Source organism: Phaethon lepturus, unplaced genomic scaffold (assembly GCF_000687285.1).
Source record: "Phaethon lepturus isolate BGI_N335 unplaced genomic scaffold, ASM68728v1 scaffold2995, whole genome shotgun sequence".
Classification (NCBI taxonomy): domain Eukaryota; kingdom Metazoa; phylum Chordata; class Aves; order Phaethontiformes; family Phaethontidae; genus Phaethon; species Phaethon lepturus.
Window position 1 is genome coordinate 58,686 of NW_010542505.1, and position 16,651 is coordinate 75,336.

General features: G+C 41.1%; 1 protein-coding gene across 1 annotated transcript in view; it reads right to left on the reverse strand.

Moving 5' to 3' along the window:
- Positions 1-16,651, reverse strand: part of LOC104621520 (glycosyltransferase-like protein LARGE1) — a 141,424-nt gene that overhangs the window by 26,609 nt on the left and 98,164 nt on the right. Inside the window, exons 7-8 of the mRNA XM_010288034.1 lie at positions 15,671-15,796; positions 5,785-5,940 (exon numbers count right to left, since the gene is read on the reverse strand). Of these exons, the coding sequence (XP_010286336.1) occupies positions 5,785-5,940; positions 15,671-15,796 (282 nt within the window). The remainder of the gene's footprint in view (positions 1-5,784; positions 5,941-15,670; positions 15,797-16,651) is intronic.

The window sequence follows — 16,651 nt, forward strand, 5'->3', positions numbered from 1 at the left end:
CCCAGCCTGGTCCTAGCCCTGTTCCTTTTTTTGTGGCAAGTTCCTCAGTCTAAGTCAGTCCCAGCTCTGTTTCTAGTCCCATGGTCCCTATTCAAGTAGGCTGCCAACTCCCTATACCTACAGGGACCCATCAGTCCTTTCCTCTTCCTGCTCCAAACACTCTCTCTCCAGAACCTACGTCTCAACACTATCCTTTCTGCCTTTGATCTAGCTTTCATCCGTTCTATATGTGAATCTGGATTTTTTTCTCGTCCATACTGTCTGGACATCAGCGAGGGCAATGGATGTACCTCAGAACAGAGACCAAATAGGTTCCTGCTGTCAACTCTACTGGTCAGAACCTGGCGTGAAGCATTCAGAAGAAACAGTCACAGAAAATGCCAGTCTTTGTCTAGGTCCCCTAACTGCAGCATGCTCAACTCCGCTATGTCACTGGGATATATATATAATCTGGTTAGACGTATCCATGCGCATTCCCAAGAAAAGAGTCTCCAGAGATCTGAGCCCCCTTAAAGTCAAAGAAAAAAATACTGATGATGTGTAAACCATCATTTTTCAGTATTATAATTTGCCGAAGTTTTCACCAGGTTGGCAAAAGACACGTTCCTGGCCCAAAAGTCAATTCCTTATCTGAGGTATGGAGTATTTCCATGAGGAGGCCTAGCTTTTCCCCATGTTTCACCTTAAAAAATGAGAGGAAAGAAAAAAAGAGGCATACCAGCATGACAAAACAAAATCTGGTCCACATGATTCCCCATCTAGCAATATTATAAGCAGTTGAAAGCAATATAAAGGCAACTTTCAGGCTACTAACAGAATGGGCTACCAGCTCAGCATTTAGTAACGATAACTAGTTATAATGATAAAAACAACACAGCTGGGGAAGTCAGGATTTCACCCCAAAACTGCTGTATACCATCTGTTACTACTAGAGAAAGACTACGTCATGACAAAATAGTAACTTTAAACCCCAGTCCTACAAATGATGCAGTACTCTGAAATTCTGCAGGAGCAAAAGGTACTCAAAGCATCGGTCTGACTGCAAGTTCAGCACCTTGATACTGACTTGGAAGCTCCCTTTGCATACTATTTTTAGACATTCAGAAGTTGCTAAATTTGTTAGTAGAGTTTTGTACTATGTGGTACATTGCTAGAATCTCCTGCTTTTCTGGTGGCTATTACAAGATGGCATGAACAGCCATTTGCTAATATTAAGAATCTCTGGTTTTGCACAAAAAAGTAAGTAAAAACACATTCAGTAAGTACACACTTGAGCAAGTGTTGTCAGGGAGAACCAGATTGTTTTACACTGTTTCTTTGTATTGTTGATTTGAAAATCTGAAAATAAAAATCTGCAGAAAATATTTTCTTGTGTTTTCTGAAGGTCTTCTCTAATGGGAATCTACTGTCCTTTTCTGAGTGAAATCAGTGATAAACTTCCCATGGATCTTGCTCTGGGCTTTGGATCAGGACACAAGCTTCACTAATAGGGGACACCCCATTCAACCTTCAGATTTAATGCTTTGGCAGAAGTGAGAAGCTGTCTGCATGAAAGAAGTTTTATGAGAATGCTAAAAAGTTGAGTGTGTGCCTGGGTGCTAAAATCAGGCTTATAAAATCTATCTCAGAGCGTAACTATAGAGGTAGACTAGTACACAGAAGATCCTGTTGAAATATTTTAGGTTTACAGTTGGCCCTTTAAAATGAAATACTGGACATAATAATTAAAAGCCAATAGGAAACGTTCAGATTTGAGATTATTGTGAACTTTGCCTTTGTGGGTTTCCCTAAAACCTTCTGCCTTGCATGAAAATAAGAAAGAAGGGGTGAGAAGGAAGAAATAGCATGGAATAAGTAGGATGGAGTGACTAAGGATGTGCTCCAAAGGCCACTTGAGTCAATGGCAGTGCTGACAGGAGGATTTGGTTCATATTCTGAATTCCCCATCCAGAATCTGCACAAAAGGCAACGGGGTAACTGTAATACCAATTTGCAGAGAAGAGTCTGCTGTGTGTAATCTTATTTTAGTACATATTGAATGAAGGGGACTTACAGTACTGCTTTATGGCAAGGAGCATGTGGCAGGCTCCTGCCCACAGCCCATCCCTGCTACACACAGGGTCTTTCAGCTTGAATATTTCAAGGAAATGATGAAACACGTACGTACACATAGACATACATGTAAGTATTTTAACATAAACAGAAACATTAACCTAGTCTGTATTTCTTTGCCTCCAATATTTCCGTTTCAGAGCCCTATTTGTTCTGTTCATTCCCATTTGTAACGCTTTGGAACCTAGTAACAGTGCTGTTTGGTGCAGCTGAAGATCAACCACTGACCAGATCAGGACTACGCGGTGTAAGATCCAAAGGTTGCCTTTAGACCTCTTAAAATTCAGTCTGTGGCATTATACTTCCTTAGCAAACATTAAAAACAGAAAAGCACTAATCCTTCCACATGAATATAGACACAAATATTTAAGCATACATGCACACGCACACAGAGAAAAAGCGAGAGAGTTTAACGTAAAGTCTGATTATCTTTTAAACTAATGGCCCTTTACGTACCTCTGGCACTGTAAAGAGCCCTTAAAAAGGGAAGAAACACAATTTACATTCATTTTAAGGCCATCTCAGTACTGATGAGAAGTGTAAAGGGGCCTTAGAGTAACAGAACCAGCCTAACGGTACCCACTGCCACACTTCCTTCTCACGTTTTACAGATATTTGCATTACAAATGAGATTCCTTAATTATAGGTTGCATTCTAAATAAAACATCATTACAAATATTAAACTGTAGAGAAGCGATGGCTGGCATATTGGAGCAAGACCTTATGGGTAGATTTTGATACAGCCGGAGTGTGACAGACTCGCACTACGCCACTACTTCTTCCACAGCAGGGCTCAGTGCATTTTGCGCTTAAGTAATTTTCTCTGATTATAAAACCAGCAGAGCTATTCTAACATTTTGTCCACTGGTCTACAGCGCAGAGAAACGCAGGCAGCTGAAGGAGCACCTTTTACCCATATACAGTGTCTAGCATAATAAAGCCCAGTTGTGTTTTGGGGCTGCTAGTCTCAATTCAGAGAAGAAAGGAAAAATAACAGCTATTAAGATAAATTAAATGCAACTCCTACATTACACATACTTGACTTTGCAGAAATTATAGCCTTTCACGTAACATATATACTTAGGAATCCTAATGGAGATGTATGGCTGCATCTTGTCAGACGAGAGGTCCGTCCAGCCCAGCATCCCGTCTCCAGCTGTGAGCTGGCTGCCTAGAGAGGAGTGTAAAAGCAGGGCACGCGTACAGCGATGCTTTCTCAGAACGCTCCCCTAGTCCTGAACTTGTGGTTCAAGGACTTTCTGCACCAAAGCTTAACAGCTCCTGATTGATTTTCTGTCCATGAGGAGTCATTTTTTGAGCATATGTATATTTTTAGCAACTTCACCTCCCACCCAAAGCTTCATTACACTGTGGGTGAAATGGCTATCTTTGTTTTGAACCCACTACATGCTATTTCCGCTTCATGGCCCCTAGTTTTTGTAGTGGGAGGAATGACAAACAGTGGCTCCCTGCTCACCTTACAAGATGCTCCGCTTCTGAAGATCATCCTGCAGGGGAATGTACTGCATTTTAATAGGACACCTGTGACACTGTATGTACTACAGCAGACAGAGACTGAGAGGAAGAGTGGTTTTCATGATAACCCTATTCTTAGGGTCTCGTAACGTCAAAGCTGAAACTTGCTTTTTGTATTCTACAATAAAAAGGACATAGTCAAGTTTAGAGGGGAGTTTACATCAAGAGTAACTAATAAAAAACAATGTCTTCTCCTAAGTGACTACGCTTAAGCTATCCAAAGATAGATTTTTTTTTCTATATGTGATTGTTTTGATAGAAGGCTGTTAACTTTTTGGTGTCTCTTGGCAAGTTAGGACTCATGTATTTTTGTATGTCTAGCTCATTCTTTTCCAGTATCTCCTTTTTTAAATTTATAAATGGAAGAATGAGTTACATTTCTTTTTCAGACACAAGCCATACCATATACCATATTGCGTTCTACTTGTCTTGAATAAGAAACAGGCTTGAACAGTTAGTCATTTCCAGTGTCTGTCAACTAGATACAAGTTCAGTAAAATGAGCCATTTTAAACTTTCAGGACTGCCATTTTCAGCAGAGAGAACTTGCATTCACTGTGCAACTTGTCATCTGGAATAAATCTGTTTATTAAGGACTTATAGAGCTCTGGAAAATATAGCTACAAGTCTCTGACTGCATTCATGCTCTTTGAACCCACACAACATATTGTGAATTCAGTATAATTTTAACCTGCATTCTTAAAGTGTGACAAAGGTGTGCTTTGTCCTGTTGTCTTTTTTTTTTTAATGTCTCACTCCCCTCTTCTTTTCCTATCCTACCCTCTACTCCGTCTATTGTATCTTGATGTCTCTGACCGTCAGACTCCTAGTGGTCTTTTACCACATTCAGTTCACTTGATTGTCTAAAAGCCTCTCACTCTTGCAGAGGATTTTCTTTCTCCATGTGCTTTTGCTCTCACTGTGTGCTTGCTTTCTCTCTCTCATCCCTGCTTCAGTCCCTCCCAGTTAATGTTTATCTCCAGTTTCTCACCGTTCCTCACTCCTTTCAGAAGACAGTGTGATGGTCAGATAAGTATCTGGGAAACCATGCCTTGCTATAGGTAAAAAATCGGGAATGGGATCCCTTGTGGTCATTCCATCCACAGACTAAATGGAAACAGTACAAGCCTCAATGATGCTATTGATGGCCAATTACCTCTTAACTGCTAATGTGTACACGATACTGGCTTTGCTTTCTTGATTTTTATATAAAGAATGTTGTATATTTTAGATTTTTTTTCTTGAAGATAACATAAAATGTTACAGGTTCCTTTTTATTTCCTTTCAGACTATGTAGCCAAAATTGATATTTGTCTAGAAATCTCCAAAGACCACATTATAAACAAGGAGTTCATCTACATCTGTGTATAAACATTTCAGTTAACAGTTTTTTACATTGCAACTATATGTACTAAGGCACATACACACATAAGAGCATCTGTATGTAAACAACCCTGATTTCAATCATTTTCAAAGGATTTGCTTCCTCTGAAAGGTTCTGATTGCAAATTTTATGCAGATGATACACATAAATGCTGCTGTGTTTGGTTAGGGGCAGTGCAGAAAAAAACTGCACAGTCTCACAGCTTATGTGTACTTTGCGGTATTAATTCATTCTATAGTTTGCAGCACGGCAAAAAAATCATAGACGTAAAACCAGCAGTCTTGATATTTTTAGTTCTTCTTCATTATTTGTACATTAGTATCTACTAGCCAAAATTGATATCACCGTATGCTGAACAAACACACAGCAAGAAATAAGCCCTTCCTCTTGGAAGTTTTAGGTCTAAGGGTGAGGTCTGCAAAATTACCTAATGGAATTAAGAGCCTAAATCCTCATTTTCAGTTTGTGATCTTACCTTTATTGGGGATTTTTAAAATGCAGGGCAGCCAAAAAAAAGCAACAAAACCCAGGGGAAAGGCAGGATTAACATGACGGTTTTACAGGCAAGGAACCGAGGCACAGAGAGATTAAATGATTTGCACAGCATCACTCTGGGAATCTGAGCACTGACCTCAATTCTCTTGAGTCCCTCCACACTGCACTACCCACACCACCAACTCTCCAAGTCTTCTCGTAGCATGTGCCTCGTATGAAAGATGCGTTAAACCTTCAAGCCCTGGACATCCCACTTACATTTTCACTGTTAACATCTGCCTCACTGGGGCAGCCAAAGAGCTCCCGTCTCAGCAAATTCCCATCATATTCCAGGAATGTCAAGTAGAGGTTGCGGAAAAATTCCACGTGCTTGTTTTTCACTCGCAGCTTCTTTGGCGAATTCCAGTGAATCACCTCCGAGGGAAAAAAAGAGAAAACACATCCTGCTGTTAGAATACAGATTTGCTTTAGATTTTCTTTATATGCTGTTTTTATGTGTGTTGAGTTCGCTGCCCTCTTAAAAACTAACCCCCTCCCCCCCCCAAAAAAAAACCTACAGACTTCCTTCTGTCTTCTCATCAGGATGGCTTCGTCACGTCTTTCACAAGTAACTGCATACTCTACGGGTGATGTGCTTTGAAACTCCTCCATAGGATAACCTGCACATTTGGGCTGGTCTGGTGCTCTAGTTTGTGACGCAGCACCTCAGAAATGCTGCCGCAACTCTAATCCCAGACCTGATAGGTTATGGAATCTGTTGAAGAGATGGCTGAACGAGGGACACAGGGATGTAGGTATTAAACATTAATCTCAGATTTCCACATGACTATTTCAGATAATGAAACTGATTCACTGTTTCAGGCCAGACAGACTCTTCTCTGGTCAGGTATTGAGAAGAAAAAGCTTGAAATTAATTCCTATACGCATTTATTGAATGTAATCTGACTTCCTTTTTGCCATTGCTTCATTTAAACAACACTGATCTCAGTTGTGTTACACGACACAGTGATGCAGTACAACGCTTCACCCTTTGAATGCCAATTTCTAGCAGGTATTTAGCCTCTGCTAATGGGAGATGACTCTCACACTGGCCTAGATTTAACTCTAATGCTGACATAAAGGGCCTGATTCTCATTTACATCAAGGCAACTTTGCACTGCTGCCAGCGTGAATGAGAATGGGGCCGTAAGGAAAAACTAAAAGTGACCCAAAAGTGGCTTGCAGGAATGATTCATTTTATAGAGGCTATATTTTAGGCATAACGAAAAAAACCCATCAAATGCTTTGTATTTAGTTTTATTCCTGTGGCTTCTAAAGAGATTAAAAAAAAAAGTCTCCGTTGGGAATATTTCCAAGCTAGGAGTTCTGGAGCTTCTCTGAATCCATTAAGTTAATTGCGTGAAGGCACTGCGTCCCTCACACACAGCCACAGAGCTGCAACGCCAGCTGCCGCGCCGGTCGCGCGGTGAGCTTTGCTCCCAACATTGCATTTGTGGGAGGGAACACACAGAGCTGAAGCGCAGCACGTGGAACAGAAGCAGCCCAGAGCAGACCAACGCAGTTCCCTTGGTGCCAGCAACACAACTCCACGGGAGCAGGGAGCCCTCTGAAATCACGCTATCTGTTGCTGAAAGAGCAGACTGGAGCAGGACATAGTCTGAATTCTTCCTGTACTAACTTCAGCACACAACGTAATCTCTCATCTGAGTATTTATACTGCCGTAAAAGCTATGGCAGTCTCTTCTACGTAACCGACACCAAATAATCAGGAGAAAATATCTCCTGATAGGGAAAGCTTTATCCCTCCCTGGGATTTCACTGCTGAGGCAATTAGGATGTCAGAAAACCATACATGCAGTTACAGAAAAGCAACTGTAGGGGAAAAAACTAATTTCAGAAAGTGGCAATTCACTTTTTCCAGCTATAGGAAAACCTTAAATCAAGATCATGATGCATCTACACACTGTATAAATCTGGGAAATTATTTGCACAAAAACACTTGGTGTAGATATTTTTCCCAGGTAATGCTACATTCTTTGTTAGTTTTACGTTTGTTCATATGTTTGGAAGCGTAGCTTAACTGTGCAGCAACATGTTCCTGCAACGTGTGCTGAAAATACAGAACACCACACAAACAAAAGGAGCTTTAGGTAGGTTAGGACATAAACTTAATATGACAGATTTCCTCCACTGAAAAATGGATCTTCGAAATCTCCTTTCTTTGAAAAGAACTTGACATATTTCATCCACTGCATTTAACTGCAGCAAAAGGCATTAAATGCATGCAAAAAAATCTCAACGACTGAATCCTACGTCAGGGAAACAGGCACACGTAACAGAAGCACAGGGCTGAAGGAACCTAAAGGGCTGCTTAACAGTTCTACAGGGTACTTGCATGCATTTTTACAAGCAGGCGTAGAATGGAAGCTGCCTGCTGGTAACTTGCACTTATTTAAGGGTGGCTCAAAGAAAGCTGAGAAGCTGGCAAATGGGACAAAAAATACTTGCTAAGAAAAGTCTTCTATGTGTTCTCCCTACTAGTCCTGCACTTCATGTGAGTCTCCCTTTGGATGTCTTCACGAGCATCCTATGGCCCTGCCGAGCACTCTGTCCACTCACCCTGGGCACCATGAGCACAGAAATGGCTAATGATGGCAAACTCAGCAACTGGTACGGGACAGGCTCCCCGGTCCTGCAGGAATTTCCCATCAACATACACTATGTCACATCACAGCCCAGTACTGGTGTTGATGCCTCCACCCAGTTGCGTGGGGGATGATGTCAAAGCCAGACAACTGCTGTTGTCAGCGTAGAGGCTCTTCGCTGCCGTCCTTCAAAACCTGTTGTGTGTGTAAAAGCTGGTAAGTGTCAAGGGCCTAGCTGGTGGTTCAGATCTGATCAGATTTGAAACATGTCAGGATGCTGCATGTGTACACATGTCAGGAGAGCCTGGAGTGAACTGAAGAAAGCTGAATGGAGCTGATGACTGTCCAGAAAAGTTGATTTTTTTAATCAAGAAAGACAGCACACGCCAATGCAGCTAAAGAACATCAAGGAACTATCTGGATGACCTGCGGTAGGAAAACCACAAAACAGGTCTAGCGAAAAAGCAGGCTGCTTTTCAAATGTAACGTGATTAAATAAATATTATGTGATATATCCAAGCATAAAAAAGAACAGCAGGTTTCAAAAAGCAGTAAGACCCTTAACCATTGACATACAACACTACATCCAAAGACCATATTCTTTTTTTGCTGTCAGCCCAAAAATTCACCTTCAGTTCTGACTGCAGCTGTCTGATTTGGTCTACTGCACCATCAGCCACAGCAGAAGTTGTACAGGCCAAGACATCCTTGCACAGGCTGTCCTGGGCATCAGCGCGGTACACGATGAGACAGTGGTCTGCACAGATAAACCTATGGCCATTAGGAATTTTATTGTGGGCAACAGTGAATTGATTGGAGAAAAAATCAGAAAGCGACTACAGGGAAATCAGAAGGGAAAAAGAAAGTCAAACTTAGAATTCACTTTATTTGCAGACTAAGCAAGTGTTACGTTAACATTAAAAAGAGAAAGTGACTCTAGAAACTAAAAATCTTATTACTAAAATATCCCCTTTTCAAGACTGAAGAGCACCATAATACTGTGTTTATTTCTTTTTCTATTTTCCTTCCTAGTTTCTAAGCTATTCCAAACCTGTGTTGGCTTACAGAGGAAATTGCAGCTAGAACATATAAAATTCCAGTGCCATTATCTAGGTGGACACCTCAGGAACAGTGCTAGCCTTCAGGCTGTCCCATGGATCCTTCTCACTCTTTATCAAGGCCCCCTGAGAACTAAGAAAAATACACCCCTTAATCTTCATTTAGCAATTTAAGTACCGAAAGATCAGTTCCATACCTACTTAACTCTTGGTTAGTTGTCATTATGCAACTTGGCACTATCTACATTTCTGTTAATACCATCCTAGTTGATCAGCAACCGTTATCACTCCCTGATTACGCTCAGCCAGCCTCCTGGAATACTTCCATACACTTGTGACCCAGTGAAACAGGCTAACTGTGACAATAGTTCCTATTTATTCACCAGGTTCTGACCCAAAGCACTCAAACAATGACACAGCTGGAGCCTCGTAGACTGGCAATAGGATGGTGAGACGAGATGGAAGGCAACAGAGGATGTCATATGCTGGTGGAGTGTAGGAGAGGGCTCTAAGGTCAGTGATCTGCATGGAAATACACTGAAAACAAAAATCCCAGCAAATCTCCTTAGGTTACCAGCTGCATTGTCCTCTCTGGGGACATTAAATCATTCAAATCTGATGTTCAAACCACTAAACGATAAGCTTCAACACAACATTATTTCGATAGGCACTTTTATCCATATTCGCCCTGAAGCATCTTCTCTATCCAAAAGAAGTATTTGGCCAAACGTTTCCTTAACCACAATCTCTTTCATTTTTTACCCAAAGGCACATCTTGGTAATTTCTCACTCTGCTTCAGCCCTTATGAAATCAGAGAATACAGGGTATCCTGATACCCTATCATGGTAGCCCATGAGCACTTCACAATTTAGCTAAATAAGCAAAAGTGATATTTTGTAGATGGGGAGCTTTCCTGCTTAAAAACTAGATGCCTTGTTTAGGCAACCAGACAGTTCCCACTGAAGTCAACAGGAGTTAAATGTTCAGCAAATCTGCACAGTAAAGCCACCTATATATGCCACTTTAATGCCATCTCAATAGGGTTTTTTTCAGGCACAGGTTATTGAAAAGTTTAAATATGCCCCAAGTCACACTGCAAACAAGCACCACACATGTAACTTATGCCTCGATTAGAGATGTCTGGAAACTTTATTTTTAAGCTGTGTTTTGTCAGAAATGAATGGTTTAATAAAAGAACCAATTTCCTCAGAAAGTATCAAATACTTCACAAAAAATGTCATCAGGGAGGTTTCAGAGTAGTATTTCCAAACTACGTAAGTGGAAGAGACTCACTTGGAGTAGCCAGCAACCCAGAGGTCCAGGCACTGCTTTTGGATGTGGGATTCAAATCTCTGTCCTGCCTGATCTGGTGCCCATGGTCCCAGGGATTACTTTACCCCCCAGCTTGCTGCTTATGCTGTAAGGCAGTAAGCTGACAGACTGTCCCTGTCTTGTATTTTTCACCAAAGTTCTCAGTTTTTCCTCAAAAGGATTTGCAGCTCTCCCTTCAACTCCTATTTAATGAGAGGTCTCCTGACTGAAAAACCACCCCTAAAAACAACTCTGTAGAACCACACTGCTCCCTTTTTGGCAGGGTGGAAGCATGTTACTGACTTGGACGTTCGTTCATGGGAGGGGTCTATGTTTAACCTTCTTGAGCCCTTACACCTCCCAGTGTAGCTCTTCCTTGGTTGGCATTAAAAGACGCAAGGCAGCAGAATGCCAGAGCTGCTGCAGATCAGTGCTGAGGTGCTTGGACAGCATGGGGTGGCTCAGGGACTGGAATAGAAAGAGGTGCAATGGGTCATGTTTGAGGCAGATCTGAAATGATGTATTTGGGTTATGGGCAAGAAGCTGTTTAAACTTTTGTAAGTAATCTCACAAAGTCGTTCTAGTGTGGAGGACATTCCCAGGGAAGACACAGTGAATCACATAACACAATTTCAGAATGGAGAATTTAGGAGGTTAATTATTTATCTACCTGCTAAGTTAGTATCAGCTGCATTGAAAACCAGTTTGTAAAGCCATCAACAGGACTTAAAGCATTTTCCTATTTTGGGGTAGGGGGGTAAATTCTAATAATTTGATACATTCCCATTGAAGAGTCCAGCATCTGATTTTTGTGATTGTGAATTACCAGATTCTCTGTGTGTAAATAGCATCTGTATCCTTGACAACCAGACTTCTCTTCATGACTGACTCATTCAATGAGGTCATGATTCATTGTCAGAGGCATCACAATTCATTACCTTCTTTCATAGGATTTTTCTTGCTGTTTGGTTTGTGCCAAATCATAGTAAATGAGATTTCCTTACAGACAGGAACAAACTATTAACCAAAAAGGAAAGCAAACACAGGGCCCAACCCAGCAAAAGTAATGCACAAATGAGCCTCAGTTCCAGACAGATCCCCACAGGCTTCAAAGCTCAGCAAAGCATGGTCCTACAGCACACATTCTTGACCACTGACATTGCAGGCTACTGGGGACCATGTGAGGAGCTGAGATAAGCAAGACAGACAGTGGATGCCTACACAGAATGACTACTAGCACTTCCACATCTTTTTGCCAGTCTTCAATAAGAGCTCCCGAGTGGTTCTCCAAGGTATAACAAATGCCGTGGAAAAACAAACACCTCTGGCCTTTAGAGAATGCAGTTGGCTCACTTGGCAAAAAGAATTAAAGGGCATCTGCTTCTTTTTAGCCCATTCTTGTTTTCTATAATTGTTCAAGACATCCTCGGCTGATGCAAAGCATCCTTAAAACAGGTGCCCTCAGGGTGGGGAAAGGAAGATTTCTCTAAGTGTAATTATTTACATAAGTTTTGGTTCCATACAGCATGGACAGCAGAACAAAGCCCAGAGACTTCAATCTAGCTGTGTACAGTGTGGCCTCTAGCACCATACAGTATGACATAGGAGGTTAAGTAAGCATTTAGGCAAACAAAAATGATGAAGTAGTCCTATTTTGATGTTGCTTTAGATGCCTACAAAATTAGTGGTCACTAACTTGGTTGTGAATATTTCTGCTCTCCTTACGCCTTTTCTGAAAGGTCCCCACATGCAAGTCCTCCCAAATTTGTATATGCTGCTCAGCTGCAGCAAGAAAGTAGAGTTCAGCGGTAGTCAAACGTCTGACCTTCTCTAACACAAGACAGTACCAAAACAAAAGAAAAAAATTAATAAAATGGATAGAGATGCAACTTAATGAGGACTATGAAGAGAAAAAAGTGATTATAGTCCTCCTCAGGCAATATGCAGGTGCTCCACAGGCCTACAAAAAGTATGCTGGTCATCCTGTTTGCATGAATGTGAACAAAGCAGCAAAGAAATGTGTATACACATACATACACACATGCACACCTGAACGGCAGCCAGCCCGGGGGGGGTCTACATTTATTTAACACAATGTTGTGTGTAAGACATGACAACTCCTCAAGTCCCATGGACTCTGAGGCCAGACGGAATCGAATCAGTGCTGTTTCAGCCTGACGGGAGGAACATGTTCTGATTTGACTGAGGAATACTTGACTGGGCTTGGAATTTAAATCTCTCCCTGCATTTCCTTCTTTCCTGTGCTATCCTTCTTAATCCTCCAGTACCAACTTCACAATCTGTCTTTCTCTCCCTCTTACCCTGGAGGTTTCTCTTACTTTGTTTCTTATTCCAGTCTTACCATGAAATATGGGATGTGCCAAATATGTTGTGTCATACCATTTATATTACATGCCATGGAACTGACTAACTTTGGTAATTTTAAGAGTATATTTTCTAACTTGGGCTAACAACATTTGTTGCTTTTTTGAGAGGACCACACATCAAACCAGCCGGTTTCTTTTCAGAACTAGAATTTTGCTAATTTTCATAATGCAAATTCACAACTTTAATTGGTTTATTCTTTTTTTTAGATTGTGTTAAGAATTTTAACAGGGACAGTTCTTTAACTGCTGAATACGGGAAGAGCTTTAGTGAAACCAGGGGGCTTATGTGCACTAGATAAGGCTCTGGCCCCTCTTTCAAAGGGAAGAATTTCAGCCCCAATTCAGTATTTAGAAGATAATTTTAGCAGTGTGAGTAAGTCCAGTTCAGCTGAAGAAATTGCTTATGTGTCTGTACCCCTTGTAGAGTTAAATACCTCAGACCAGAAAGCCAGTGGAGGATATTATGCATCTTAGACCTCATTACCTATGCTGTAATGTGGCTGACAGGGTGATATAATATACGGTAATAAGTAACCATGCCTAAGTTATACTTGCCAACATAAATTTGTTAATTGACAATGAAGAAAGGATTAAATTTATTTTTAAGATACTTCGAGTAAATGCTTACTTGTAGGTGTTAAATATGAGCGAGATGTCCCACACCTCACAGGGATTAGTCAGTACATTCATCAGAGCTGAAAGAGTGATTTGCCTGATTAGTTGTCAGATGACTACTCTGAGGTGAGCTTAATCAGTCTTCAAAACCACTCGTGGGGAGCACAATTCAGTTGCCTAAATAGAGATGTATAGCAACACTGAAAGCACCTGAGGGTTACCCTGTCTGCCCATCAGCTGCCTTGCCAAAAGGGTATCGTCTCCTGTAGGTCTGTGTTGTATCTGCCAGCCCCATACAGATATCTGAGAGTATCTATGGTGACTCAAACTGTGTTTAGACAATTGAACCAAGCCCTAGATCCTCAGTTATTAGCTTCAATATCTTTTTCTCATGTAAATGTATGTGTCTTAACCTTGTGCTGAATCCAATCTATCTCAGCAGATTATATGAATTAAAGTCAGCCTCTAATTCACAGAAAAATACTGTGATATCTTCCAGGTAGGAAGTGTATTTTTCTAAAATTCATCTTTTAGAAAACATTTTCCCTGCTACTACATCTCTCCTTTTGTTTCAGACCTTGCAGTTGCTGTCATACATGATTCTCAACATGAGCACAGAACTAAAATCTCTACCAGCACTTTGTTACAAGGCATAAAACCATGATTTTAAGTCCCTGCATTGATCCTGCCCTACAAACATCTATCATAAAACACAGTGATCGGTACACTGACCAGTATACTGATCTAACTCTAAAAGCTGTCTTCCATGGACCACACCTGAATAGTTGGCTGTGAACACTTTATCTATGAAATCATGTGATACTGGCCAACTTTGACAGGTCAGTTAACCCATGTAGTAGAATTTCTGTCTTTTGGGAAGTGCAGCTTTTGAAATCAGTGTGTTGAGGGTGACTGATTTTCTATATTCATCCAGTATCTGTTGTTCATAACAAATCTGCTGCTACTCTACAAATTCTTACAAGGGAAAATTTGGTTAAGATTTAGGAAATATATGGTACCATTAGGGTGGTCAAACTCTGGAACAGGGGGCCAGGGAGGTTGTGGAATCTCAGTCTTTGGAGACTTGACACTCAACTGCACAAGGTGCTGAGCAACTTGATCTAAATTTTTTTTTGAGTAGGGTTTGAATGGTCTCTAGAGGTCCCTTGCAACCTCTTCTATGGTTCTGTGTTGGGTTTTTTTTTTTTAATTTTGTTTACTAAAGCATTCTCAAAACATAAACTAAATATATGAACCTTAACTGAATTTTAAAATGAATTGCAAAAAAATACATAATATTTACTGTGTTCTGATGCCACTGGTCTGTTCTGACTGAAGCTACTGCTGTTTAGCCAGCCAGCCTTATTCTAAACCTTGTAGAAGCTCAATCAGCTTCAATTCTGAACTCTCTGCATGCTACATTTGAGTTTGGCCTTTCAAAATGACCACAGCACAATTGATGTTAATTTACCCACATCTGTTCAAATCCATCCTGCTTTTACATGCTACTTGACAATAGTGAAAAATGTGCTATTAAACTGATACTATAGCTTCATTTTATTACATTAATAGGTTTCTACTCAGCCTTTTTTTCCAGAGCAAATCCTGGGAAAATGAGTGGCAATGTGGCTGGGTTAAGTGTAGGCAAAGGCTAAATATGAAGTGTGCAAGGTCTTTAAATTTTGGCTAATGTATTTCTAGCTAGGGTCTATTCAGCCCTCTTTGTGAATTTCACTCTACTAAATGATGTTGATGAAAGAGTTACAAACTTGTCTGGTCCAAAAACCCCCAGGTTTTGTATTCTTTGGCTAGGAAGAGCTAAGAAGTGGGACAGCCATAGGAACTCAGCAGTAAGGTGCAGAGGCACTGGTGACAGGTACAGAATGTAAGAAGGTGAAGCACTTCTCTAGCACCTTGCCAAACCCCAAAGCAGCATCCATCTTTGACTTTTCTAGCAGTCAAAATGCACAAAGCCAAAGTCATATTTGCTTTGCCTGCTTGGGTGTCCTCATAAAGTGCATGTGTTCGTTTCCCCGCTACTGAAGGGACTTCATCTTTCTGTCACAGCAGAGTCCTGCCTTCTCTGTCCCGAAGGACACCGTCCACCCAACCTCCAGTGAAACATACCTTTAGGTCAGACACATCTCTGTAGCACTGCTCGGAACGGGTGTGATCAGACAGCTGCACATTCCAGAAACATGGAAGCTGGTAGACAAGGAAGGGATTTTGTTTGATGACTGCATTGAAGATATCCTAGCAGACAAAACCAGAGAAACAGTTGGGTACATTTTTTCTGCAGTGAGGTGACTTCAGCATCCCTGAGCTGACTGTCCTTCTGCCCCTCACAGGGAGAAATGCAAATGGTTATGCGAGCTGAAGTCGGCAAAACTTGCTTCATAATTCTGTTTCCATGAAAGGTGCTATCAATCTGAGGGGCGACACGTAGATCTGAACTAGGGGAACAGGCTCTCTTGACACACAGAGCTAATGGACTCCAGCAAAGTTTTCAAAACATGTATCTTGTACTGCTGGCAAGAGATGTGGTTCCTCTTCTAGTCACCAGAGAGAGTAATATGCAGTAAATGACAAACTGCCTGCTGTTAGTAAGTACTACATCACTTCTCAATAAAGGGATGAAAGTGATCCTGTCACTTGCACTGCTTCAAGGTGAATTACTATGTGCGATTTCAGCTAGTACTTTATTGTTGCAACAAGTATTCTAGGTATTTCATGGAAAGGGCATGTAGGACAGATCTGCAGAAAACCTTACGTCAAAAGGGACAAAACTTGTTCTGCTCTTATGCAGCCATCCAGCTGGAGGATGTTACAAGGACAGTCTTGTGGTTAAGGTGTTAGGGTAAGACATAAGCAACCTCTGCAAAATTCTGCCCCATGCAGGTATTGGACAGCAGCTCAGGACCTGATTTAAAACACAGTGAAGTTGCAAGAATCATTTTAATGAACTTCAGTAGCTTTTGGATCAATCTGCGAGGATACTGTACACAAGTCCACATCTCTACAGGCACAGTAAGCGGCACACTTCCTTAGTGGTGACTGGTCATAAGCCAGATGTAGCTCAGAAGCAGTAGAAACATCTAAATATGATGT